At 44.3% G+C, this 25,511-nt stretch overlaps 1 protein-coding gene across 2 annotated transcripts in view; it reads left to right on the top strand.

Moving 5' to 3' along the window:
• Positions 1-25,511, top strand: part of PPP6R2 (protein phosphatase 6 regulatory subunit 2) — a 92,863-nt gene that overhangs the window by 35,463 nt on the left and 31,889 nt on the right. For both annotated transcript variants that reach the window (XM_032182168.1, XM_032182179.1), the window contains exons 3-9: positions 2,184-2,429; positions 8,595-8,781; positions 9,501-9,638; positions 18,168-18,233; positions 19,489-19,601; positions 23,592-23,705; positions 24,945-25,071. In XM_032182168.1, coding sequence (XP_032038059.1) covers positions 2,203-2,429; positions 8,595-8,781; positions 9,501-9,638; positions 18,168-18,233; positions 19,489-19,601; positions 23,592-23,705; positions 24,945-25,071 — 972 coding nt within the window. In that variant the 5' untranslated portion in view covers positions 2,184-2,202. The remainder of the gene's footprint in view (positions 1-2,183; positions 2,430-8,594; positions 8,782-9,500; positions 9,639-18,167; positions 18,234-19,488; positions 19,602-23,591; positions 23,706-24,944; positions 25,072-25,511) is intronic.

The following is a 25,511-nucleotide window of genomic DNA, read 5'->3' as shown; positions in this document are numbered from 1 at the left end:
ATGTGGCAGTGCCTGGGGAAGGATTTGATCTGAAACACAAAGTGGGAGCCAGGAACGAGAGGCTGTACGTGAATCCTCAGGTAGTTACCTGACCGAGCTGCTTTTTGAAGTACAGATGCCTACAGGTGAGGGCTTGAAGTTACCTTGTACTTACTGAAGGTGCTGGAAGTGTCACTGGGTAAGAAGGAAGAGGTGGGTTACTGCCTTCTGCTCCTTGCAGGGAATGGTAACAGACCCAACGATGAGAAATGAAATGAAGTTCAGTAATGTAGGTTGTGCCAAACTGCTCTGAGCTCTTGCTTTGGCAGCTGATATTCTAAACAAAAGAAATTCAGTAAGTCTGTCTTTTTTTTTGTGGAGGTCATTAAAATATTTTGTACAATAGAACGAGATTGGGAAAGGTTGTGGTTGGTTTAAGAGTCAAAGTGAGCTAGCCAGGTCCTGAGTGAGATGTCCAAGGACAGAACTGTTAGAGAAAATATTAAGCTGGAGGAGGAGCACTGGACGTTTCTTAAGGGTTGGGCTGGGCATTTTCTTGTTTGGTATAAATAACGACTCTTCTGAAGATGTATTGGGGAAACGAATGAATTAGTAGAGCTCACATAGAGAAAAGTCAGGATAACTGGAAAGAAAGTGTTAGAGGTAGGAATGGGATGAAAATTAATAACATAATGTGCAGTGCTCTGTATTTATGTTTGGAGGGGAATTTCTTACTGATCTACATGGCAATAGTGTAATATCCGCAGAAATGCAGCGTTCAGTTCACGTCACTCACTGCAGGGTGCTGCAGAGTGCAGTGGGTGCAGGAGGGGACACAAGAGGTGATCCCAAAAGCTGCAAGAGGGCTCGAGGGAGCCCTGGGCAGGGCGGTTCTGTGACCATGGCCGGGTGGGCTCGGAGGGGGCAGGACGTGCCGCTGGGGCTGGCTTTGTTCATCACCAGACACTGTGCCATGGTTGTGTGGGACCAGGCTGCAGCCCCAGGTGCTTTTTGGGAACTTGTCATTTTTTTGTTATATGCAGCCTCACTTTTACCACTTTTGCGAAGGACTGTATCAAAATCTGTTGAATTTTGTTGAGATTGATGAAAAACGTCTATGCAGAGCTTCCTGTGAAGGAGGGTGATGGTGAGGAGGGTTTCCTTTCACCAAATGCCTACAAAGGCTTCAGACCCAGAGTGTGCACAAAAGGAGAGCCTTGCTCGAGTTCCAGTTTCAGGCTTTGATTTGTAGTTTCCTTTCACCACTCGTGTTGTTGGTGATCACCTTTAAGCCCCAACCCGAGCTCGCAGCACAACGTGTGAGCCCATCCTAGCTGCCACGTGGCTGCATGCAGACTGTTAGTGTCTGCTTTGGGATGGGCAGGAGCAAACTTTGGCTGCCCAGTCTCACGTCCTTCAGCTAACAGGAACCACCAGTCTCCAAGCTGTGCTTTTCCCCCAGGAGGAGGAGGGTTCAGGACTGCTGCAGGGGCACGGTGCCACAGGCTGCCTCGTGCACTGCTGACATCTGTGGGCACCCAGGTGGGCTCTGTGTGTACCAGCAAAGCGTGCTTGCCTGCCCTGCCAGGGACCACTTGGCTGTGATGTCTGTGAGCTTAGTGGCTTGTAGTTTAGTGTTCATCTTTCTTTACTTCTCTCTTGTCTTTGTTGATACGCTGAAGGCCTTTCTTCCTCTTATGTAAATAATTAATTGCTGAAGTTTTGGCCAGTGAGCACAGTTCTGGAAACTGTAGTAGGAGTACAAAGAGGCAAACTGGGGGCAGTGTGGTTTCCTTATCTGTGAATGGCCTCTGTGGCTGGATCATCACCCTTCCCATCGCAGCATCTGCTCTCCTAGCAGGCTCTGCACAGGCTGCTCCTAGAAGAAGATCCAGTGCCATCATCTGATGCTTTGCTTTTACAGATCTCCTGATTTGTGTGTACAAACAAATGGTTTGTGGTTTTAGTTCATTAGTTGCAGTTAAAGCCAGACCATGCATATATCACCTCCACTGTTGGTATCATACAGATATAACCTGACTTCTCACACCAGGAATCAAACAGGACTTAATAATTTTGTGTAAAGAACTTATCCGATTCTTAAAAGCTGGCTAGAAGCTATATTGAGCTATTCTGTTCGGAAAATATAAAGGAGGAATAAATAGTGAAGACTGAAGGGTAACCCCTGTTCTTCTGTGTTACAGCTAGGTGTGTCCCATCATCATGTTCTGGAAGTTTGATTTGAACACAACATCGCATGTGGATAAGCTGCTGGATAAAGAAGATGTGACACTTCACGAGCTGATGGATGAAGATGACATCTTACAGGAGTGCAAGGCTCAGAACCGCAAGCTGCTGGACTTCCTTTGCCAGCAGCACTGCATGGAGGAGCTGGTCAACCTCATCACACATGAGCCCCCTGTGGATATGGATGAGAAGGTCCGCTTCAAGTAGGTATTTGTTTTCTGTCCTATATGAGGAAAACTGAATGGGAGATCTCGATGTTAGAAATGCTCTGGTGCACAATGACACAATATTTTTGGTCATGCAAAAATCCTTCAAATACTGAAAAATATTTCACAGCATTCTCATATTTGTGGTGAATTTTCAGAAGCTTGTTTCTTTATTATTGATGTTTTTTATTGAGATTGTCTAAAAAAAAAAAAACCGTGTCTTGCTGTTTCTTCAAAAACTTTGCAAGCAGAATGATCGGTATCCCAGTAGTTTCTTTAGTACATTTTTATCAAAATTAATCATAAAATATCTGAGTTGGAAGGGACCCACAAGGAACATGGAGTCCAACTCAACTCTTAGCATAATGCTCATTATTTGCTTGCAATTTATAAATTTCCTAACTTGATTGGTTTTCAGTAGTCAACCCACAAAAGAAATTGATCTGTACAGTGAATAAAATGTAATGTTTTCCATGTGCTGCATATACAAAATCTGTAGGTTTTATTGCACATGCAGTGAGGGAGAGCACCTGTGTAAACAACCTCTTCTTACGATGGTGAACTCCTTAGATGTGCCTGATTCTCTCATCAAGTTGTATTTATGCATCTTATTTAAGTGTATACTTGAAAATATTTGCATTTCGAATTTGGGAAGTTTGTTTTTTCTTTGCGAAGTTTATGTAAAAATAAAAGGCTGCTCCATGTGTAAATAAATTAATAAAAACGTACGAGTTTGTCGCTGTGGGAACGGGTCAGTGTTGGTTATTGCTGTTGTTGCTAGAAATCCACAGAAGGATGGGATTGTTTAGGTTTAGTATTCCGTGAGCCAGTCAGCCTGTTTAGGTGACTTTCCAGATAAGGAAATGCCAGGAAATGCATAATGTAGTAACTTGGGATACTGTATGGCTGATCTGCAAGGCTTCTGCTACCAAAGCTGAATTACCAGAAGGATCCAGGAGTATTATTTTTATCCTCTTGTCCTACAAGTGCGAATTTCACACAGGTACTCCTCAGCCAGGAGCACAGCACACAACCCTTGCCCAGAGGCTGGGGGGTCTCCTCTTTGGGGATCTCCAAACCCACCTGGATGTGGGGCTGGGCCAGGGGGGAAGCAGGTGGCCCCAGAGGTCCCTTCCCAGTTCCACCAGTCTGGGATTCTGGGAGTCTTTGGCCTTGCTGCCTTTCCTGCAGTGTGTCAGGGTAACTGGCTTTCCCAGGGGTAGCTGGCCTGGAGCTTCACGCAGCTCTTTATCCATATTGTTTTCACATCTCACCTCAAACAAGCTCAAACCCCAAATCTCTTATTGAAGATGCTGGGTAATACCATTCCTTAATGAAGGAAAACTGATTAAAAGTTAATGAGCTGAGAAAATGCTGAACAATGTGAGACTTGTGCACACCTTCTGGTAAAGGGCCACGATGAGGTACCAGGTACCAAGGGCCATGGCAGCACTAATTCATACACTTCCCATTGCACTGCAGAATGCTCTAGTACTTCATAAGCCAGGCCATATTTTTATTTCCTGTATTTTAAGGTTGTGATACAGTTCATATCTCTGCTCCTGTGTGCTACAGGGTGAGGTAGAACAGCCTCTCCTAGCCAAACAGATAACGCAGTAGGAGAGGGGAGCTGAACAGATTGCTCAAGAAGCAAAATCCCTAAAGGAGGCTCTTCCATGAAGAGGGAAGCTCAGTTTGAGAGTGCTTACTTCTAGGTGCCCTTGTCTTTCACAGGCAGGATGACGTGCCTCTGCAGGGTTTGAGGATACGCATGTGGTTTAGGGAGCCCCAGGTCACAGGGGCAGCCGCGGGCTGGAAGCAGCCTGCCTCCAGATGCCTCTAGAGCTGTGGTCCCTGTGCTGGAGAGCTGGAGGAGCATCTGCTGTTGGGGAGGCCCTAAGTGCACAATTTAACTTACACCACCATCTGACACACACCTGTATCTTCCTCTACGAGCAGTGTGTGCAGTGCCTGCTGGACAAGCGGGTGCAGTGATGGGCAGGGTGACCTCCAGTGTGGAGGAGGGCTCCTGAGAGCTGCGTGGTGCCCTGCTTGCTGGGACACAGCTGCTCTCATGAAGCATTTCTCTGGAAGTGTGTGCAGCACTACACACAGGTGGGGCAGAGGAGCACTTCCAAAGCAGAGTGAGGCACTGGAGAGAGGATTGAGAGTCTAAGAGTATTAAAAACCAGGGGTCCTTTTGGAATAGATAAAACCTACGTGAGAAGAATAGGCTAAGTCCAAGCAGAACCCAATTTTTGGCTCTTAAGAAAAGGTGTTAAAAGTTTTTAGACAGGAACAGGGAAGAGAGAAACTTGGTAGATGTGGAAGGCTGCGCAGCTCAGAAGGATGTGTGCTGTAGAACCGGGATCATCTTGGTGCTGTGTTCATGAGGTGTCAGTAGGATGGAAACGTGTGGAGTTCAGAAAGGAAACTGCACGGGACAGCTCAGCCATAAATCCCCTTCCAACCACAGCATGCGAAACCAAACAACCCAATGAAGGCCTGTAGCAATCAAAGTAGTGTTTAACGATTTGAATTGTAATGTCCACTTATAATGAACCTGACCTACTAAGGGGTCTCAGAACTGGTGAGATCGTGCAGCTTCAGGACAGCTCGTAACTGCTCAACGAGCTGTGTGTCGAGTGAGATGAAGTGAGCAGCAGTGTGGAGACCTTACGGGTTGGGATGCAGCGCCTGAATGGAAGGGGTGAAGAAAAGGCTGCAAGAGTTGGGTGCTCTGTAATCTATAATAGCGAGAGATTTCATTTATTCACCTGGTGCCAGGACACGTGTCACAGGGAGGCACGGTGCATGAGTTCTTAGGAATCAGGAATGTCTTTTGCATGGAGAAATGAGTCAGAAATTTGAAAAAAAAAACCTCTTCATATAACCTTGAGAGTTCTAAGAAACATAACTTGTAAAATCATTTTGTAACAGTAACCATAACGTAGTCAAATTTGCCTTCCTTGTAGGAGCAAAAAAGATGAACAGCGTTGTTGTGGGCTTGGGCTTTGCTTTTCGTAACTTTAAGGCACAGAACTGCACACGTGAGGAGACTGGTCAGGAGCTGAACGGTGCTGTAAATGGATAAAAAGCTCATGGTGCGTGCAGAGGTTGTATTGAAAACATTTAAATAGCAGGAGCCTGGCTTTGTTAAAGACATACAATGCAGCACAGGTAGAACTACATCCTAAAAAAGGACGGCTGTGTCCAGATGTGGAGAAAGGTTACAGTGGCTGGGCTGTGCGACTGGACAGGGGCATTCTGAGAAAGCTTGCTGAAGGCAAAGCCCCTGATGCTCCAAAGCCATCAAACCAAGACAATACATCAAACGTAGGGTGGAGAGATGATCGGAGTGTGAGGCAGACAGGAGCATTGCAGAAAGCCTAATTAAATGGTGTGTGGTGGTGCTCACTTCAGAGACTTCTCAGGGGATTCCCAAGTGGTGTCAGCCTTTGAGGAACTGTCTCAAACTGCAGCACCTGAGGAAGTACCTCTGGAAGAGAATCACTGGAATAACTGCCAGGATTCGCTGCTATTTCCCTGAGTGATTTGAGGAGTTTGAATACGGAGCAGGTCACCAGCAGAGCAGAAGTGGGAGATGAGACCCAAGTTCTTCGGGGCACTCCAGGGTGGTGCAGGTCTGTGAGCCAGAAGAGCTGGCTTGTGCAAATGGAAGGAGAGAAATGGTTATAAAGTTGTGCTTCCGAGACACCTTTCCACATGCTGTCTCCTTGCCATTGCCCAGTTCAGCTCCTCTAGAGGGAAGTCAGGCTTCACAGGTCTCCAGGAGCTGAGTGATGGGGACAGTGAGGGCAGTGGGTCTTGTGTGGCGTGAGTGCTTCCCTCAGAAGTCTCCTTCAGATACTAAGGAAAGCCTGGAGAAAACAAGCTGTCAGGGGAGAGCAAAGAAGGGCTCTGTTATCACCTAACAACTGTTTAAAGAGAGGAAATGCATGCGAAGGAGAAACGGGCAGTTCCAGCTTCCTGGATTTGCACTAATCCGAGCCCCAACCTGTTTGATGCATTCCTGCCTGAAACAAGCGGGAGGGTGAGTTGTAAATGTGGGATGGTGACCTGTAAAATCAGTGAGGTTGGTTAAATGAAATGGTAGAAAGGTTTCATGGTATTTTATGGCCAAGTAGAAGTAAGGTAAGTGTAGTCACTGCTGGCTGATGACCCAAGCTACGTGTGCACGTTGGTGGGCGTCAGATCGGCTTTTACATCCTGGAAATCCTCAGTCTGGGTGTCCTGGAAGTCCTGCACAGACAGCAAACACCAGCTGTGCTCGGGGCTGAAGGCAGTCTTGGCTCTTCACCTGCTGCCGGGACACAAAGAGTTTTCCTTGCTGAGAAGCGAATGGGACTGGGATGAATAAAGCCAGACCTACACCGAGAAGGCTGAGGTGTGGGATCTTCCAGAGTAAAAATCTATTGAGTGAGTGTAAGAAAAGCAAACCAGGGGCTGTTCAGAGGGTAAAGGTGGGTGTGAGGTTGGTGTGCTGGAATTTTGGAAGCCCCAGCACAAGCTGAGGGTGGGCAGGAGCTGTGTGCACACGGTGCCTGGGCAGAACTGCAGGCAAGCAGGCAGCCACCTGGAGAAGGAGAAGGAGCTGCAGGTGCCAAGAACAGCGTCAGACCCCAAACTGTCTCTCCTGGTGTCCTGCCCCTGGCCATGGTCCTGGCAACTCCGTTTTAGGGTGGTGTGACTGTTCGGTGCTCGAGAAGCGAGCGTGCTGTCACCTCGCCCAGCGACAGTGTTCCTCCTGCCTGCCCCAAAATTTCTGAGTACCTGCAGTAATTGCACGGTTCCCTTTCTGCCAGGGGTTGGCAGGTTAGGAAACACCACAGGGCTGAGCTTGGGGGGTGGGAGATCAGGGCTGGGAGCAGGGCGCCCGGTTTCAGGTTCAGGCAGTGCCGTTAGGGTTTCCTTGTGGCTTTCTGTTGCAGGTGCTGAGGGCAGGAGCCTGACTCTTCAGCTGAGAGAAAGGCACAGCAGATAAGTGCTGCAACCTGGGCTCTGTAGGGCAGTCGCAGGTCTTACTGCAAGGGAATTGGCAGACACGAGCATTTCCCAGTTCTTTACACAGCTCTTTTTTGCATTTTTCTTTAATTTGAAATTAAGGTTAGAAGAAATCTGTTTATGGAGACGTTGCGTCAGTTCGCTTGTTCTGCAGAAGTTAAGGTATTCTCTGTGTTGTAGTGACCGCCATGGTATTGCAGAAGGGTTTTGTATTGATTTTGGAGTCAGCTCGTTTCTAAAGTTACAAAAAGCACACCTTACAGGATTGCTAAAATGGGAAAAATGTGTTGGACTTGTGTCTCATGGAATGGCACAGTTGTTATTTGGAAAGTGACTAACAAAGGAATGAATGCGCACTTGCAACAAGACTATTCGGTAGGATTTTTTAATGTTATTAATTTAATTGGCTGATTTTTAAATATGTAGCAAATTTGCCTTTTGTTTTTGAAAAAAACAAACAACCACCAACAGATTACCAGCTCTGCCTGCAGAGAGGAAATGACTCAGGCTGAAACAGATAGGTTCAGGTTTTGTATTTCTCTGTACCACTTGGTAACAATCAGAACTGCTTTAGGAATCAAGGGTCAGAACTCCACTCAGTTTGGGAAGTTCGGGCTTCAGAAACGCTTCTTCGTGCTTAGAACCTGAAGCACTCGAGCAGACCATGTCTTTATCTGCAGTCAGTAATATGGATGTTCATTTTTAATTCACCTCCAGTAGTGGAAAGAACAACTTTTCAGAAACATCACAGAAACCTGCTAAATATGCATTCTTCAAATCAGCCCTCAAATTTTAGGTTAATTTTACTTGTGCAAATGGCTTTATGTTAAAAGACTTCAAGAGATTTTAAGCGTACTGAAACTGATTAAACCCCACTTCTAATGATCAGAACTAACTGTAATTTGCAGGCAGCTGAAATGTGCAATTCAGTGGTAAAAACCCCCAGGTGATGTGCAAAGGAAGCAGTTTTTCCTTAAATGTGCCATTAACGGAGATGACCCTCGTTTCTCCTGTTGTTTTCTGCTCCCCCCATCTCCAAGAGGGGTGATCCCCCTGCTCTTTACTTTGTAACTTTCAGAAGTGAAGATTTTCTTGAGAGTTTTCATTTCACCTTTAGTTGCTCTTGTTCCATCCTAGATACCCAAACACGGCCTGTGAACTGCTGACCTCGGACGTGCCCCAGATCAACGACAAGCTAGGAGGGGATGAAACTCTACTGAATATCCTCTACGACTTCTTGGATCACGAGCCTCCACTGAACCCGTTGCTTGCCAGTTTCTTCAGTAAGACGATTGGGAATCTCATTGCAAGAAAAACGGAACAGGTAGAGATGAGATTTGTCCTGATACGTATGCACAAATTAATTCACTATCGCGGTTGGTGTTGCACAGCAGGGTCCTTTCTGTCCTCATGCTCTCACTATATTCTTAGAGCTGAAAAACAGCTTTACTCTTGAAGGGTGGAATTGCAATGTAGGCTTTGAAAAGTTCTTCAGACTTTCTTGGTTGGGGGAATTGCTGACTCGTTTGGACACCTTTATGTAATTTTTGTTCTGGAATTACAATAATAGGGATATTCCTGTGCTAAAGCTTTATTTTTGTACTAAAAGGTATTGATACAGCCTTTGATCATTGCCCAGAACCTTCTTGTTATATAAATCATGCCTCAGTCTCCTATAAAAGAGGTGCTGGAAACGTGCTGTATAGTGTCTTAGAGAAAGACGTGTTCCAGCTCAGAGGTATTATTTTAAATGGAGATTGTTGGAAAGCCATAGTGCAATGAAAAATTTTCCAGCTTCACTAATTCCTTGATACTCTTACTTCAGTGGGGCATAGAGGAAAGAAAAGATAGCAAAAAAGATCTGATTTACTACTGCCTTGAAATGAGAATGTTATTCTGTCTGCTGTCTGGAGAGTTTCTCAACCTTGTAGCTGTTCTGCATCAAGGCTGGGTGGTTGAGACAAGAACACGAAGTATAGGAAGTCTGGTGCTGTTATGTCTGTTTGTTGTGCTGGCAGCTGATGGTGACGTTTTTATTTTTAGGTGATTGCATTCTTGAGGAAAAAAGACAAATTTATTAGCCTGGTGCTAAAGCATATAGATACATCAGCAATGATGGACCTCCTGCTTCGTCTCATCAGCTGCGTGGAGCCCGCGACTCTACGGCAGGAAGTGCTGAATGTGAGAATTTGCTTCTTTTTTCTTTACAAGATGAGAACAAGGCCTTGTGTTTGTTTGTTAAGGAACATAATTCTGTTTGTCATTTGTGTTGAGAGTGGATCCACTCTTCTGAGAGCCGCTTTTGTTAGTGCTGGAGTCTGCACGTTGGTCCCGTTGGGTACGTCAGCCTGTTTGCTTGCGCAGAGCACGCCTGGGTCAGTCGCTGGCAGTAAAGGATTTTCGACTCGTTTTTCCATGTAGCAACCAGTGTTTACTCTAGCTGTTTTTGCTCTGACAAAGGAAATTCGTAATCTTTCCCAGTGTTCAGAATTTCATACTAATCATTTGGGACACTAATTTGTTTAATTCCTCACCATTTTCAAGGGTGTATGAGATTTTTGGAGATGATATCCCGTGTCTCCTCTTCCCCCTTCCTCTTTAATATGCACCCTTATAAAATACCTCACCGAGACACTTGGTTTGCTGTACAGGTAGGGCGAGTTTTTCTCCCCTCATAGCCCAGTCTGGGTGAGGCTGCCTCGTCCCCCCGTCTGTGAGCAGTCATGTAGGACTGCAGGAAGAAAGCCTACCTTGGCTCCTGCTCACTAACCCACAAGAACGGTGTGCCATATGGAAAACTGTACTCATGTCACTGAAACCCCAACCAGTATTTACACGTTTGGCAGGCTTTGCTGTCCAAGTCTTCTGTGTCCAGAGCACTGAGCACACCAGTGGTTCGCAGAGCCTCACAATGGATGATTACATTACTCAGTTCCCCCTCCCGGCCTTGCAGGGCGTAGTGCAGTACGCCTGCTGCATCAGGGAAGGAGAAAGTCCAGGTGTAAATCGATCCTCAGACTGGTATGGGCATTCGCCCATGAAAGGAAGTCATTTATTTTTTTTTAACAGGAAAGTCAGCAATTGAAACTGGTTAGAAATCACATAATAATGGCAAGAAAAGAACTGGGAGGAAAAAGTCTTCAAGAGATGGACTGATGTGGGAAAGTGACGATGGAGGATGCCAGATGCAGGCAGGGATGCAGGCAGGGATGGCCCGAGGGCTGAGGGCTGGGGTTGCTCGCCACTGCTGGCACCCAAGATACTGGGGCCAAGCAGAGGGCTCACTAATGCAGGACAGGCATTGCAATAGTGCAGCAAAGTAATTACCAGCATAAATGCAGTTCTTTTTCCTTCTGATGTTAAATGACATTTTAACTGAGTAGCTTTTTCCCTGGTGGATGGCTTCCATCCAGGAAACTTCCAAATATCCAGGCTTCCAAAAAACAACCAGCCATAAACTGTCAAATCTGGATGGGATATATTTTAACCCCATCCTGTTACCTGAATTCCACCTGTTAAAGATTTCACACAGTCCAAAAAAGAAACAAAAAACAAATTGAAGATACCATGTGGCACTGGAGGTGTGCCTGACTTTTTTTTTCCAAATAGTCTTAATGTAAATATTATCCTGGAGAAGTTTAAAATCTGGTGGCATGGGGACTCTCTTCAGAAGGACAGAAAGTAGCAGCAATATTGAAATGTGGGTTTGAATGGGTAGAGCGGCCTTATATCTGTAATTATGGTGATATATTCAGAAAATCAGAAAAGTTAATTTGCAATCTTGATTTTTGGCAGCAATTGGAAATTAAATGCCATGTTCAGGTGTTGTTCCCCATCTGCACATATTCCTCCGTGCAGTAGATGGTGTTCTGCATGGACATCCTGTGCCTTAGCTCTTTACCCATTATTTTTGTAACACTGACAGCAATTACACTTGATGTTTTAAGGTCTGCGTGGTACTGATGTACATTTCTACTGGATGATATTTTAGGAGGTCTAATGTATCAGGGTTATGCTCCAGCTACTTCCCAAGTAGAGCATGAGTGCCATCTGAGCAACAAAACGCCTTCTACTGTGCATTCGTGTGACTTAGCAAAAGCTAAAACTTTGTTCCAGAAGAGTTTGAGAAGTGCTGTTGTTCACTAGAAGGTGCTGCTGTTGAGGGAGCCCCAGCACGTTTCCATCTGACACAGCTGTGCTGGCAAAATCCGGCTGCAAACTTCAGTTGGTTTGTTACGTTCCTTGCTGCCTGGAAAGGTGCTGCTCTACCATGTCAGATTTATGAAGACGATATCTTAACCTTTAAGTTAAGTAAAATTATACTCTGCATACCAAGTCTCACAGCATCTCTTGTTAGGGTTTGATATCCACATTGTGCCTTTGACTTGGTAAGTCAGAGACTCCCTGATAACTGCACAAGAGCCTGTAGTTCTCTGTTTTGCAGATTCTGAGACTGCTAGGTGGTACTGGTGGCTCTGTTCTTTGTTCTGTTTCCTGGTGAATGGACCTTTTTTCAGCGTGTTTGAAGTTTCCTTGGCTGCTCCTTGCTGGGATGACGTTAGCCTCGATGGAGGTGCTCACTGTGTTAGTGCAGTGTTTGACATCCAGAGCCGAGTGAAGCAGGGCCAACAATTCCATGAGCACTTGAAGCTGGCATTGCCACAGAAAGCAGCAGTCTTGCTTCCACTGTCTCTTGCTGCCTGTTCTGCCCATCCAGCTCCTCTTGAATCTTTGCCAGCTGGAGTGTTCATGTGGCTGTAGAGAGACATGGATTGGGGAATCGATACAACTGTGAAAACACCTCTCTTATTTGTGTTCATTGCCAGGATTGTTTTCAGCTGGATCAATTCCTTGTTTTATTTTTTTAATTATTATTATTTATTTATTTTTCTTATTATTTTTTTGCATGGCCTTGTACAATGTTAAGGGAGTTGAAAAGGAGGAGAAGATAAGTGGGAGCAGAGAGAAGGTTGGCAGTGCCATTTTGTGTTCTTACAGTGTCTGCAGAGTTACAGTCTGTGGTGGTTTTTCCCTTTCTCTTCCCTAATCTGTAATTGAGGGCATACAGTTTACATGACAGTATAATAATTCTTTATTCATTTCCTTCTTTTAATGCATGATAGAGGAATGCTTTGTTTGTGTAGTTCAGATTTTGTTGCTTTGAAGAGCAGTGCCATCACGATTAAAACCTTGCTGGCACATGCTGTTCCTACATACTTCTGTCCTGGGTTTGATAGAAGCACCACTGCATAAGGAAGCCTCCAGGTTGAGCAGCCCATGGGTAGGTGCACTGTAGGTGAAATAATTTGTTGTCTACATTGCATCTTTACAGAGCTATCTCCTTCCTGCTTTGGACTTTCACAGTTGGAAATAGTGGAAGGGTCTTTGGGAGAAGCCTCTAAGGAGGTCCTTCCAAGTAGCTTGTCTTTCAGGCCCTTACTTTTTAATATCCTTGGACAAAACCTACATTGTACAGGTGGATGACAGCATATTTTCTTTGATCACTGTCATTTGATCCTGAAATGTCTCTGTAAATTTGTAAAAGAAATGATATTGACTTTAAATAATTTACTTCTTGTGCAGCAGGAAGGCTCAAATGTAGGTTACTTCTTGAAGCATTTTAATATCAGGACAGATAAATGGCATCAAAGAAGTCTGTCCTCTGTCTGCATGTTATCACTGTACAGTCTTACCCAGAAAAACACAGAGACACAGTCACTATGAGAGGGCTCCACGTCTGATTTTGGTGGCATATACTTGGAATTCACGTGAGGCAGATCCAGTTATTCTGGATGTCTCTTGTGCACTTCACATTCTCCTTCTTGCAGGAGTGTAGAAAGTCCAGCTCCTGCTTTATAATCTTTGCTGAGAAGAATTAGTCTGTCTTCCCCGACTCAGGTCTGAAGGAGAAATCTGGCGTGACTCAGCGGGAGCAGTGAGTCACTGGGCTCTCGCTGCAAAACTCCACCTGTGGGTTGCAGATTTGGTTACACCAGTCCACACAGCTGATAAGGTTTCCTTAGTAACTGGGAGGATGTGATCGGTGGTATTCTGATGAGAAATCTGCTTGTCCTGGATGGATCAGTTTCTTCTCTCTGGTGCTGGTGAAGAGCGACGAGGCCCTGCAGCTTCCCAGGCTGTCTGACTGCACAGAAACCCCTTGCTAGTTCTGCACCGCTTTGGTCGATCTGATGTTCCAGTTCCCACCTCTGGCACCTGGAGTATTGTGGAGCCTTTTCATCAGAGCCTAATGTGGGTTGTGATCATAGCACAAAAACTGCACGTTGACCTGCTTTTCTCTATTGCTTTTGCAGGTTACAAAACACAAGAAAAAAAAAGGCGTACTTTTTATCCTATTTGTACCCTAAAGAAACAGAGCTTCTAGGGCTGGATTAGACTAATGCAGATACCTTTCTGTGCTAACAAAGGTTGTCCCCCTGTGAGATCAGTCCTCAGCTGAGAGAAGTTTAACGTGAGTACTTTGGTTGAGTGGCTGTTGATGTTTTGATCCTCAAAGGAATCAGACAGCTTGGGCTGTTGATTGCTGCAGTCCCTTGTTTGACGGCCGCCTTCAATAATGAAACGTGAACTTTTTTTCTGTGGCTGATGAGGAATATCCAAGCCAAAGTCGCACTGCTATTAGGTATATTTTCAGCAAGTTTTAGAAGAAGGAGTTTTGTTGATGCCCTAATAACAGACTCTTTCAAGCATTGACCTACAACACCTGCAAAATCCATTTGCGGCACAGTGCAGGTTGGAAGACCCCTATGGAGGTCCAGTTGCCACCTCAGAGCAGGTCCCACCACTGCAGATTGCTCAGGGCCTTATCCAGCCTGGTTTCCGTATCTCTGAGTGGGGAGACCTGTCTGAGCCCTCATCCGGTGTTTGACCACCCTCACGTAGAGGTTTGGTTTCCCAAAAACTTCTTGGAATTTCCCTTGGGCAGCTTGGGCCTCTTGTCCCATCGTGGCACTCCCAGAGGAGCCCAGCTCTGTCGCCTCTCCCCACCCTGTTAGGCACTCACAGATGGCAGTAAGGTTTCCTTTTCTCCCTGGTCTAAGAAAATCCCACTCTCAGCCTCTCCTCCTACCTCCTGCACCTCATGATGGTTGGGTTCCTCTGAATGACACTGCTCCCTCCTGCATATCCACTGCTGCGCCCCGAATTGCTATTGTCCATGAACTTGCTAAGGGTGTCTGTTTTCCCATTTTCAAGTCTTTAATGAAAACATTTAGTAGTGTTGGACCCTAGTGTGGATTCTTCTTTCTACTGGTAATGTCTCCTGCGAGGCCTGCCCAGCTGCTGAGCCTAGTAGCAGGTTCTGTGGGAGGGCAGTCATCGCAGAGGAGGACAAGAGTTAGAGCACAGCAGCAGAATGGGACGTCCCCATGGGCAGAACGTGAGGCAGGCACAGGAGGTGAGCAGGGAACTGTGGCCTGGGCTCACAGAAAGAGCTCCCAAGGTGGAGCAGGGCTGAGGTGGCCAGCAGCAGCTGCCAGAGGCTTCCCGAACCAGCAGGAAAGGTGATGAAGGTGCTTTTCTCATGGTGCCAGCTTCCAGCCATTCATGGTTTGGGAGCCTCCATCCTCTTAATTTCTGCATAGTCTCCAGCTATCCCTTCTTCCATGCACAAAGAGGGCCCAGGAAACCCCGAACATTTCCACACTGCAAAGAAGCTGTTTAAATTCTGTTCATCCATGCTGCTCTTACGTTGTCTTCTCAACTGCTCACCTCATAACTTGGTCACTTGGCAGCACAGTGCCTGGATGAGAGCATGTGAGCAGTAATATTTCCACCAGGGGGAAGCTCCAGGCCCTCAGGGGCTCCGGTGGCTCGAGGCCTCCCCTGCGCCAGATGTGGCTGCCCCAGCTGACGGTTGCGGCCATCTTGTGTGCCTCACTGTGGTTGCACTGATCTTGGAGTCCCTGTGGTCTCAGGCCCCTTCTGTGGCAGCCCCTTGCTACCTGCGGTACCTGCCACACATAAACACAAGTTTCTGTCCATCCGCTCCCTGCAGCTGCATCATTTATCGGTGAGAATAAATGCTGCTGGGCTGCACGGGGTCAGAAAGTTTGTGTCAGGCGTGAGTCTCGTCCCAAGGGAGGTGCTGAGGGTGGCGGTGCTGTGCTGCAGCCTGCAGAGCAGAGTCCTGCCAACACCACAGCTTCTGCGTGAGGAGTGAACAGAGGAGTATTCCTCCTCCTGTCGTGTCAGAGCCCATCTCTTCGACCACAACCTCGAGACAGAGAAGTTGGTCTCTTCCAGATATGCTGGGGGCCTGTTAATCCACCAAAATTTGGTATTGCTCTTCTGATCTTAATGGATTATTGCAGTTTATTTTGCTTTTGGATTTCGTTTTCTGTGTCTCTCAGGAGCAGTGACTCCTCTGTGTGGATGAATGGTCGTGGTTCCCTCTCCTCAGTACCCCTCTCTGGCCGTCTGCCTTCCCCAGAGCCCATGATCATGACAGTCCAGGCAAAAAGAGCAAACCCACTTGTCCTTGCTTAACACTAATTCTTTGTTTAATGAGGGCCGGAGGTGCAGCCGGTCTGGGGCCTGGGGAGGGTGTTGATGAAGCTGAAACTACAGAATACAAAATAAAGTTGAACTACAATGAGGGGCTGGGGTTTGACTTACTGTGCTCTGGAAGGGAAAGAAAAATATTTAATGCGGGAGTGCCAATAAGTAGCTTTCTGCTGGGCTGCAGAAGTCGTAAGGAGAGGGGGAGCTTTGGCAGGTAACAGTTCCTCTGCCGATGGGGGCTGGCAGGTCGGTGCTGCATGGGGTAAGAAACGGGCAGAAACAGCCACTGTGCTGTGTCTGGAGTTTGTTGTGTGAACAAAGGAAACTTGTGGTTATCAATGAATATAAGGCTTTGCTATCAGAGTTGGGCAATTTGTTTATGCTGTGGGGATACCCGGAGATCGCAGTCAAAATCGGGGCTCGTGGTCGTGCTGTGTAAATGTGGGATGTGTAACTGATGATGAAGAATGAAGCATGTAAACATCCCACAGCGACAGGTAATGTTATTGTTACAGATAATTTACCAGGGATGGGTAATTTTATTGTTACAGAGGCTGCCAGTAGGCATAACGGATAGATTCCTGCGGGGGGTGGGGAGGGTTGTCTGCTTGTTTTTGAAGATATAAATTAGGAGATTTTCATTCATTTGATGAAGCTGTTTTGGTAAATTACCAGAAGGCTGGGGTTTAGGATTTGAAAGAAGGATTTCAGTCGTCATATCCGAGATGCTTATCCGAGAGAAAAGATGTGTGTTGGCCAGGTGAGCACATGAGGACAGACAGGTGCTGTTAGTGGAACGGAGATGGCAAGGCAAGCAGCAAGACATGCAAGGGGTCAGCTCTGCTGCGGTGGGCTCAAGAACGGTCAGGGGTTTAATTCTGGTGCTGGGAAACTAGAAACCAGTGGAAGCATCTGAAAAGAGAGGTTTTTAGGAAGAGTGGTGAGGAGAATTGTCTTAGGAACCCATTTTTTTGAACTTTGGGCTAAACTGGGTGTCAGGAAGAAGAAATTCCAGAAACCAGATCTGAAAATACAGCCTTGAATGAAATACTTGGATTCATATCTGTGTGCTGGAAGGATTTTGGGGACTCCAGAAAGGAGGCAAAGTGAGATGTTGCAGGGTTAGTAGGAAAACAGAAGTATTATTAATGGGAAAAGTCATTGAAGATAGTGATCTTGTATTTTTGTTCTAAATCAGACATACGTCACGCTCAACATGGCATTGGAGAGGACAGGATGGGGTCTGTAGGAAGGCTGCTAGAACAAAACTGGTAAAGAATCAAGATAAGGATTTGCCATAGTTGAAGTCATGTGAATAGATACCAAAAATTAGCGTTTGAGGGGAGAAGAGATGCACAGAGCTTTCTTACAAAGCAGTGGAAGGCGGGAGACTTCATTTTCTCCATGACTCATCTGAGGGGTGATGGAAGATTATATCATTGCAGAAACCTCCAGAGTAATTTTCCTTTTAATTAGGGTTTGGTCAGTCATTTCAGAAGTGACTGAGAATGCACTAGTTTGGCTGATTTGGCTGATTAGTTTGGTTGATGTTGCAGATCTAGCCGTTTGCCTGGAATGAAGACCACAGGAAGGTGGGTGAAGGTGGTTGGGTTGGAGGGTGAAGTTGAGCTTATAGGTGAAGCTGGAAAGAGGGAAACTGGAATGCGTTATTTGCAGATGGCGTACTTAGCTTACATGTGGTCAGGGAAGGGAGATAAAGCTTGCCCTAAGAAAAGGAAGTGGTCTGGAGTGTGGAATAGGGCAAGGAGGTGAGGTCCAGGGGTGGCACTGCTGGGTCATGGCAAAGTCTGAGCAATGGTTTAGGGTAAGCAGTAGTCTGATTGTAAGGATGGGAAGTGGCAGGAGAAAAATGTGGTGGTAATTATGCCACTGCTGCTTCAGGTGAGACAGCATTTATGGCTGACCTGCTGCATGCTTTCCAAAGTATTTAGGTTTTTAGTTCCCTGGGCAGGGTATACATACTGATGCAAATTAAAATAGGTCTGTATCTGTGCCTTGGGGGATCGTGCATTGCCTGTATCTTTGATTCTAAAATAAAAGAAAAGGGCTCTCCCTTATCAAAAAGCCAATACAATTTAAAGCTTCCCAAAGATCCTCTTGTTTTGAATTCTGTGATACCAAACAAGGATTTTCTTTTTTTTTTTTTTTTTCTTCCTTTCCCTCTAGTGGCTTAATGAAGCAAAAATTATTCAGAGACTTGTGGAACTGATCCATTCAAGCCAGGATGAGGATGTGAGTATGACAAAACTTAAGTTTTGTGTTTATGGATAGTGGGTCCCGTAAGGTTCAGAAGAACCTCTCTGTGTTTCCTTGAATGGTGCCCAGCTGCCTTATAGAAGGAGATAATGAGGCATGATCTTCATGGATGGACACCCCGTTCCTTCAATACTGTGCAATACTGACATGATTTCTATTTTTGATCTGGTTTTGACTTTAATTTTACTACATGTTACTCAGTTCATCCTAGTGTTACATTAGTTTGTCTCAGTATTTACAGTCACCAGTAACTTACCTGATTTTAAGTAGGAACAAGCTATTTGAAATAGACAGTTGAAAAACTTTCAAATTAACTGCTTCACTGTAGCCTTCAGGTCTTTTAAACCATAAGTAAGTAAACATTCAGTTAAAATGTACAAGATGCAGTTCTCTGAGCTCATGAGAATGACATGGTGAGTATTAAATTACATTAGTGCTTTTTTTTTTGGTTTGCTATGCTATCAGCTGGGTGCTGACTGCCACCCCCGATGCTGAGCAGAAGGAACAGGAGCACGTTGGTCTCTGGCTGCAGCTTTGTGTTAGGCGGGGATGGGGCAGTTGTTAACAGATGCCTGCAAGTGCCAGCAGTCAGCACTAACAGTGTGATTCCCTCCACATACTGCAGCAAAAATTGTCCCCTCTGAGAGAACGAATGGGAAGTAACATGCTGATGTGTACGTCTTCAGCAGCATTGTCTTATGGATGAATGCTAAATTACAGCATAAGATGTTACACATACAGCAGCTAGAGACAGTCTTTGATTGATAGCCAGAATGAGACTATTAATTTACCAAAATACTACTTTAAAGGCTTTTAATACATAGTAATTAAATTGTAAAGGGTTTTATCAAATCATTTATTTTTCCTCACGCAAAAGAAGCCTCCTGAGTAGTGAGAAGTAAGAATGAAAGACTCGTATTTGAAATTTGCAAGTTAACACACTTGGTCAGAAAGTTTAAAAAACAATTCTCACTTTCTGGAATCTTTAACTGCATTTAATTATTAAGTTCAGGAAAACCCTCTCTTTGATTTTAAAATCTGTTAATGCTTCTAATAATTCCTATAAACATACTTAGCAGATAAACAATCTAGAGCATGGTAGCACTGGTACTGAAAAGTTCTGATTTATTTAGGTTCTTGCATTCCCAGCTATGTTAAAGTTTCTCTGACAGCCAGAAAGAGCCAAGCTGAGGAATTAGCGCTGAAGTGTGCTCTTTGTTGTTGTTTACAGAGGCAATCAAATGCTTCCCAGACCCTGTGTGATATCATAAGACTGAGCAGAGACCAGAGCAATCAACTTCAGGATATACCTGAGCCTGATCCACTTCTCACAGCACTGGAATCGTAAGTACCTGTACTTGTCAGGGGATTGTTGCTAAACTAGTTGTTAAAAATATTGTCACTTCCTGATAGCTCTGTGGAGACACAAACCATGCAGGAAATAGTCTTACACCTGGGCTTAACTCTTGACAATTATCCCAAGCATTTAATATTGCTTCTAAGTTGTAGCCTCCCTTAACTACCTCTGTTGAGATTTCTGTTTTTTGTAGCTCTCCATGAATGCGGGAGGTTGGGGTTAACGATTCTCAAAGCTCACAGTCTTGTTCAAGGCAAGGCAACGCTGGGGATTGTGTTCAAATCTCACGGTGAATTCGGAGAAAGGTGAACTGTGATGGCAGTAGTTGAGGGAAAACCCACAAAGACAAATCCTAACATTCCTGTATTCACTATATTCTTCAGTGCCGAGTGTGACTTGATGTGAAAGGCTTCAGTCCTATTTGTCCAGTCAGTGACTTTTCCTCCCCATCAGTAAATGTATTGCACCGTACAGACAGGTTTCAGGTCGTCAAATTACTGTCCTTCCAAATGGGGAAGAAAATGCTGTGACAACAGAAAGAGTTCTCTCACCACAGTAGCTTGCACGTCACTGTGCACTTGGTTTTGTACTGGGCATTTTCAGCTTGCCTTCCAAATATTTCTGAAGCCTGCTTACACGCTCTGAATGTCCTCTGGCATGCTATTTTTGGCTTCTGAGCCAAGTATTAGTTGAAGATTTCTTAACTTATGTAGACCTTGGGTTGTATGCACTTCTGCATAGATAAGGTGCTGCCAAGATGCTTCTTGATTCTTCTCACCAAAGGTTGTCTGCTTAGCTTTTACTTAGACTGAATCATTAATCTGTTTTTATTCTCCAAATTTTGTTGAACCCTGAAGGAAGGAACCCTGCACAATTTAATCGCCTCCCTAGGCCTCCCATTCCATTTATTTGTGATGTTAGGGCTAGGCTGAAAGTTCAAATCTCTGTATGCCATCCCAGTGGGTACCTCAATACATTAGAGGTGCTGCCAGGTAGTCCTTTTTCCTCAGAGCCCTGACACCTTTGACCCTCATGAGCTGTCACTGGGTCTCAGAAACATGGTGCACTGCTTTCATTAGAGGTGGCATGTCACAGTGCAGATATAGAATTGGTTTTTATCATTTTCTGACTTCTGGTTTGCAGACAAGATGTGTAAATAGAGATGTAATCTCTTATTAGGCCTGGTAGTTTGGCTGGAAAGAGCAGAAAAGCTGCTTTGCTTTGCAAGCTGTTTTGTCATGTTTGTACATCTTGTATAAATTAAGCAAAGGCATCACTTGTAATCGTGGGGAGTGGAATCTAGTGATTTCCACCATTTGGGAACTGTTGGTGAGTGCAGGTTGTTTTAAAGACTTAAGCTAGTAATACAGAGGTACTCTAGTGTACAGCCTGCGAAAGAAGCATTTGTACTATTTCAGTTTTTTTAAGCTACGTCCAATAGAAGGTGTTCTCTTGAAGAAAGGATACAGCAGTGCTTCTAGTCCCAGCTAGTGGTGCTCAGCACTTTTCAGAACCTGCAGTTGTATGTCCAGGCAACTTTCCATGAAACTTTGAGGATTTTTTTTTCCATCTGAAGTGGTTTAAGCTAACTTCTGTAATACTACTGAGGGAATACAGTGCTGATGAACTTTCGAAGAGTATTTTTGTTAGGAGTTATTTCCCAAATAATGTTAATTGAACAGCAAGGGCAGCTGTTAGGAAAGGATCTGGAGCATACAGGTGATAACAGGATGGGAGTTGTGCTGCACACAAACTCGGAAGAGCCACATTCTCTGGAGATACGTGCTGGGTCTTCCACGGGCTTGAAGGATAGGCCTGCCCCTCTGAGGAAATGCTCTTTCTTAAATCATTTCCTTGATTGCACCTGCAGAAATACGGCAGATCTGGCCTTGTGTCCAATGGCTGCCGTGTTTTTTTTTATCAAGTAAGCACAACGTTGGATTTTCAGCATAGATTGCATCCCTGATCCAGCATCTCATCAAAACTGAATCAAATTTGAGCCCTTCTACTGTTTGATGAGCCTCCTGCTTGGCTGCTTCACCTGGAAAGCCCAGCACCTTTAACAGGTGTCAGCACTCATAGCAGCATCAGGGGCAGGCAGCCTGGAGAACTCGGTAGTTTTCAACTTTCTCACTAGTTCAGCAGAGGGATGCGGAGCCCTGCTGTGCTCGGGGCAGAAGATTGCTGCCCCATGGTCTTTCGTGAGAGCCTCTGGGGTAGAATTCAAGCAAACTTCACAGGTTGCACAAAGAATTGTACAAAGCTGCAGTTTGAGGTTTGGCTCATACATCATGGGATGGTCTTCAGCTGCTGCTTCGTCTTCCTTCCCTCTCCCTCCCAGCTGCCCTCTCTTGTGTGGTTTTCTTTGTCTGTGCCATGTTTTGCATGTTTTCAAGCACTACCTGCAACTTCCATGAGATAAATAAACATGCTTTTGCACTTTCAAAGAGCGTTTCTAAAATCGTTATACCACTTCACTATTTAGAAGAAAAAATACTTTGAACAAAAGTGACTTTTTGCACCACTGACGTTTCTGCTGGTGGCACACAGCTGTCACACATCTTGTTCCTGTCACATATCTCATTTCATTTCTTTTCTCTGGTAATTTTTCCAGGCATTACCAGTCACCTTTTTTGATCTTTGGATAACATTTTTTAATCTAGGAATCAGGAATTAATGACCAAGTATTGCTGCAAGAAGAAGCCATGATTAGGGTTACAGAATAAAAATCAAATCTAGATTGTCAATAACTATTTTCTAAACTGTCTGCAGCAGTTTGTTTCGTAGATTACCTGGATGCAACAAAAGTGAATTCGGGTAATCACAGTACACGGTTACTTTTTCCTTACTCTGCCACTTGAGCTTGTGCTGATAGAGTGTATTTAGATGCTATTTATTAAAATAGTTTTATCTCATACATTATTCATGTATTTTTACACTTTTATCTCATCATATGTGTACAAATGTAAATGAGATTTTTTCAAATGTTAGGAAATAGTAAAAATTAGACCGTGAACTTGAGTAGTACTGATTTTAGCTGGATATGTGATTTAGTAACTCAAGAAGGGCACTTGCTGAGTACTGGATTTTGGAGAAATTTCATTAACATCTGCAGAATTAGCATGGGGAGAGAATCTCAGCCCAGAGGTGGAAGCAGGCACTGCTCTAGTCACTAGCTACAGATGGGTAACAGTGCCAGCCAAAACCTCGTGTTCCTCATATCTTTTATTCATTTAACATAGTAGATAGCAGAGAGAAAAACATGTTGTTACCTTTGTGATGGTTGTTTTTCAATTCTGAGGTTGTTTTTGAGTTTCAAAATCATTTTAAAGACTATAAAGGAATGTCACGATTCATTTTGACTCCAGGAGTCTTCAAGACTTCACTTGGTGATCCTTCCACCTGGCCCCAAATCTGTTAGGATTTGGAAGGTATCTTGATTTAAGGGCTCAAAGAGATAGTGAATAGATGAAAATATTTCAACCGGATAATAGCTAAGACTATTACAAATGTGCATATTATTTACAATTTTGTTGGCCTCTCTTTCCTGGATCTTACTATGCCAGTGGCAAATAAGGGTCAGCTTCCAATGTTTGTTTTCTTTCTTCTGGGATTCTGATGGATAGTTTTAGACTATGAGCTCATAGCTTCATATTGTCTTTAACAAATTAAATTGACCAAGTTAACACTTTGATTGTAGTGTATAATTAAAAGGTGGATCTTGTTGATACAGGAGAACCAGCTTTGTTTGGGAGTCCGGGTGTTGGTAACTAGGTCTTACCTAGTGATGCGTAAGCAACTTTGGAACCTAATGCAGAAGCATTCTTGTCTTTGCGTGGAATGTCTCTATTTTTTCTCAAAAACAAACAAACAACTTTTTCTTTTGGAAAAAACAGAAGTGGGTTTTTCTGGTGACTAAAGCAGCTGCCAAACATTTCTGATTGTAATACTGCTGATGTGTGTGTGTTGATCAACAGGCAGGAATGTGTGGAGCAACTCCTGAAGAATATGTTCGATGGAGAACAGACTGAAAATTGCATAGTGAATGGAACACAAGTTCTTCTAACATTGCTGGAAACAAGGCGCTCTGGGTAAGTCAGCACACTTCCTTCCCCAGCAAGAACAGTTTTAGGAATTCTGGTCTAGTTTTAATTAAGAAAAAAAATTGGGGGTTGGGAGGGGGAATTTTTTTTGACCTAACATGAAATGCTGCGTAGAAATGGGTACAAGAAAAGCTGGTGGATTTTTGTTTGATGCAATGCCTGTACTTCATGACAGCCAGAAAAGGGCACCTTGGCTTTTTTAGGGGCTCTTCCAGTTCTCTTGCACGTGTATAGCAGAGTTGTGTCTGTTATATCAGAGATCTCACAGCAGAATATACACAGAATGGGGGACAATGGTATAGCAGGCCTAATCTGTGTGATAGTGTGTATATGGCTATATAGTTTTAATTTTGTTTCTCAGAACTATATCATGTTTTTATTTCTTTTTATGGAGATAGAGGAGAGGTGGCAAAAGAGGGTTCTGGGGAAGAGAGACACTGGAGGTCTCACTTTTTAAAAAAGAAGAAAATAATGAACAGTGGCAAATATAATGGGAGATTAGGAAGAGTTAGTGAAGAGAGAAGCAGACAGAAGATGGCACTGGGCAAACAACTTGTTACTCAGAGAGTCATGTACAGTTAAAACTGAGAAGTTGAGATACTGACTCTGCTGCGTCTTGTGCTTGGGATCTCTGAAGATTTATGAGTGAGAGACTTAAGTGTTCCAATCTAGAACATGCCTGCCTTGCTGAAATGAAAGCATTTATTTTATTCCAATATGAGACTTTGCTGTTGGAAGGGGCTATTAATAGTTGTTACGATTTACTGCTTATCAGCGAAGAGGTCTGACTATGAGCATAGCTACATGTCTGCTCTAGCATTTCACTAGATAGGATACTTAGGTACATCTTTTGGAACACTTGCAGAAAGTTTTTTTCTAGTTTTTAACAAATGTTTATAGATATAAACATCTGCTGATGCATTTTACTCCTCAAATATTTGTGAAGTTTTAAAACCAGGAAGCACTTCAGTAATTTGTCTTTGTCAGCTCCACAGACAGCTTGTTCTCTGTCTTCCCACTCATCTCATTCACAGCTTTGATTATGCGAATATCATCTTGCAAATAATATAATAACATAGTTACGTAAATACCTTCAGTAGCTGTCTGTTATTATTCTTCATGTTCATAGTTGCTTTTCAAGAGAAAATAACCAACATGGACAGCGTGCCTAGAGGCCATTTCAAGATTTTGTCAAATCTTGACTGTTGTGCTTTTTGTTTTTTACAGGGTGGAAGGACTGATGGACTCATACACTCAGGGATTTGAAAGGTCTTACACTGTCAATAGCAGCATCTTACATGGTATTGAACCAAGGCTAAAAGATTTCCACCAGCTGCTGCTCAGCCCTCCCAAGGTAAGGCATCTCATCTTTCTCAGGAGCAAATTGCTGCTGACTTGGATTTCAGGGTTTCCTCTTACTTATTCATGGGATTCCTGGGTATTTCTGAAAGTTGAGACAGGCAAACTCTACCTTGTATCTTTTGAAGAAAAATTCACACTTAATGTTCATAATTCACGTGCTTTGGAAATAGGCAGTAGGAATTGAAAGCCAGTGTGTTGTACTGGAGGAAAACTAAGAAGCACAGAGATGTGACCGATGGTTTATGTAAGGGTGGCTAGGGAGGGAAAGAGACTTCTAGTTAGTGGATATTTTGATCTCACTCTTCAGTTCTGGAAGTACAAATCTAATAGTTACAGGACACTGTTCCTATGTGGGAAGGTAATTTAGGTTTACCTGCAGAGAATATTTACGTAAGAAAAAGAAGTAGTTATATTTAGGCAAATCGATGTGCA

The sequence above is a fragment of the Aythya fuligula genome, chromosome 1, assembly GCF_009819795.1.
Source record: "Aythya fuligula isolate bAytFul2 chromosome 1, bAytFul2.pri, whole genome shotgun sequence".
NCBI classification, from domain to species: Eukaryota; Metazoa; Chordata; class Aves; order Anseriformes; family Anatidae; genus Aythya; species Aythya fuligula.
This window is presented reverse-complemented; position numbering and strand designations above follow the sequence as displayed.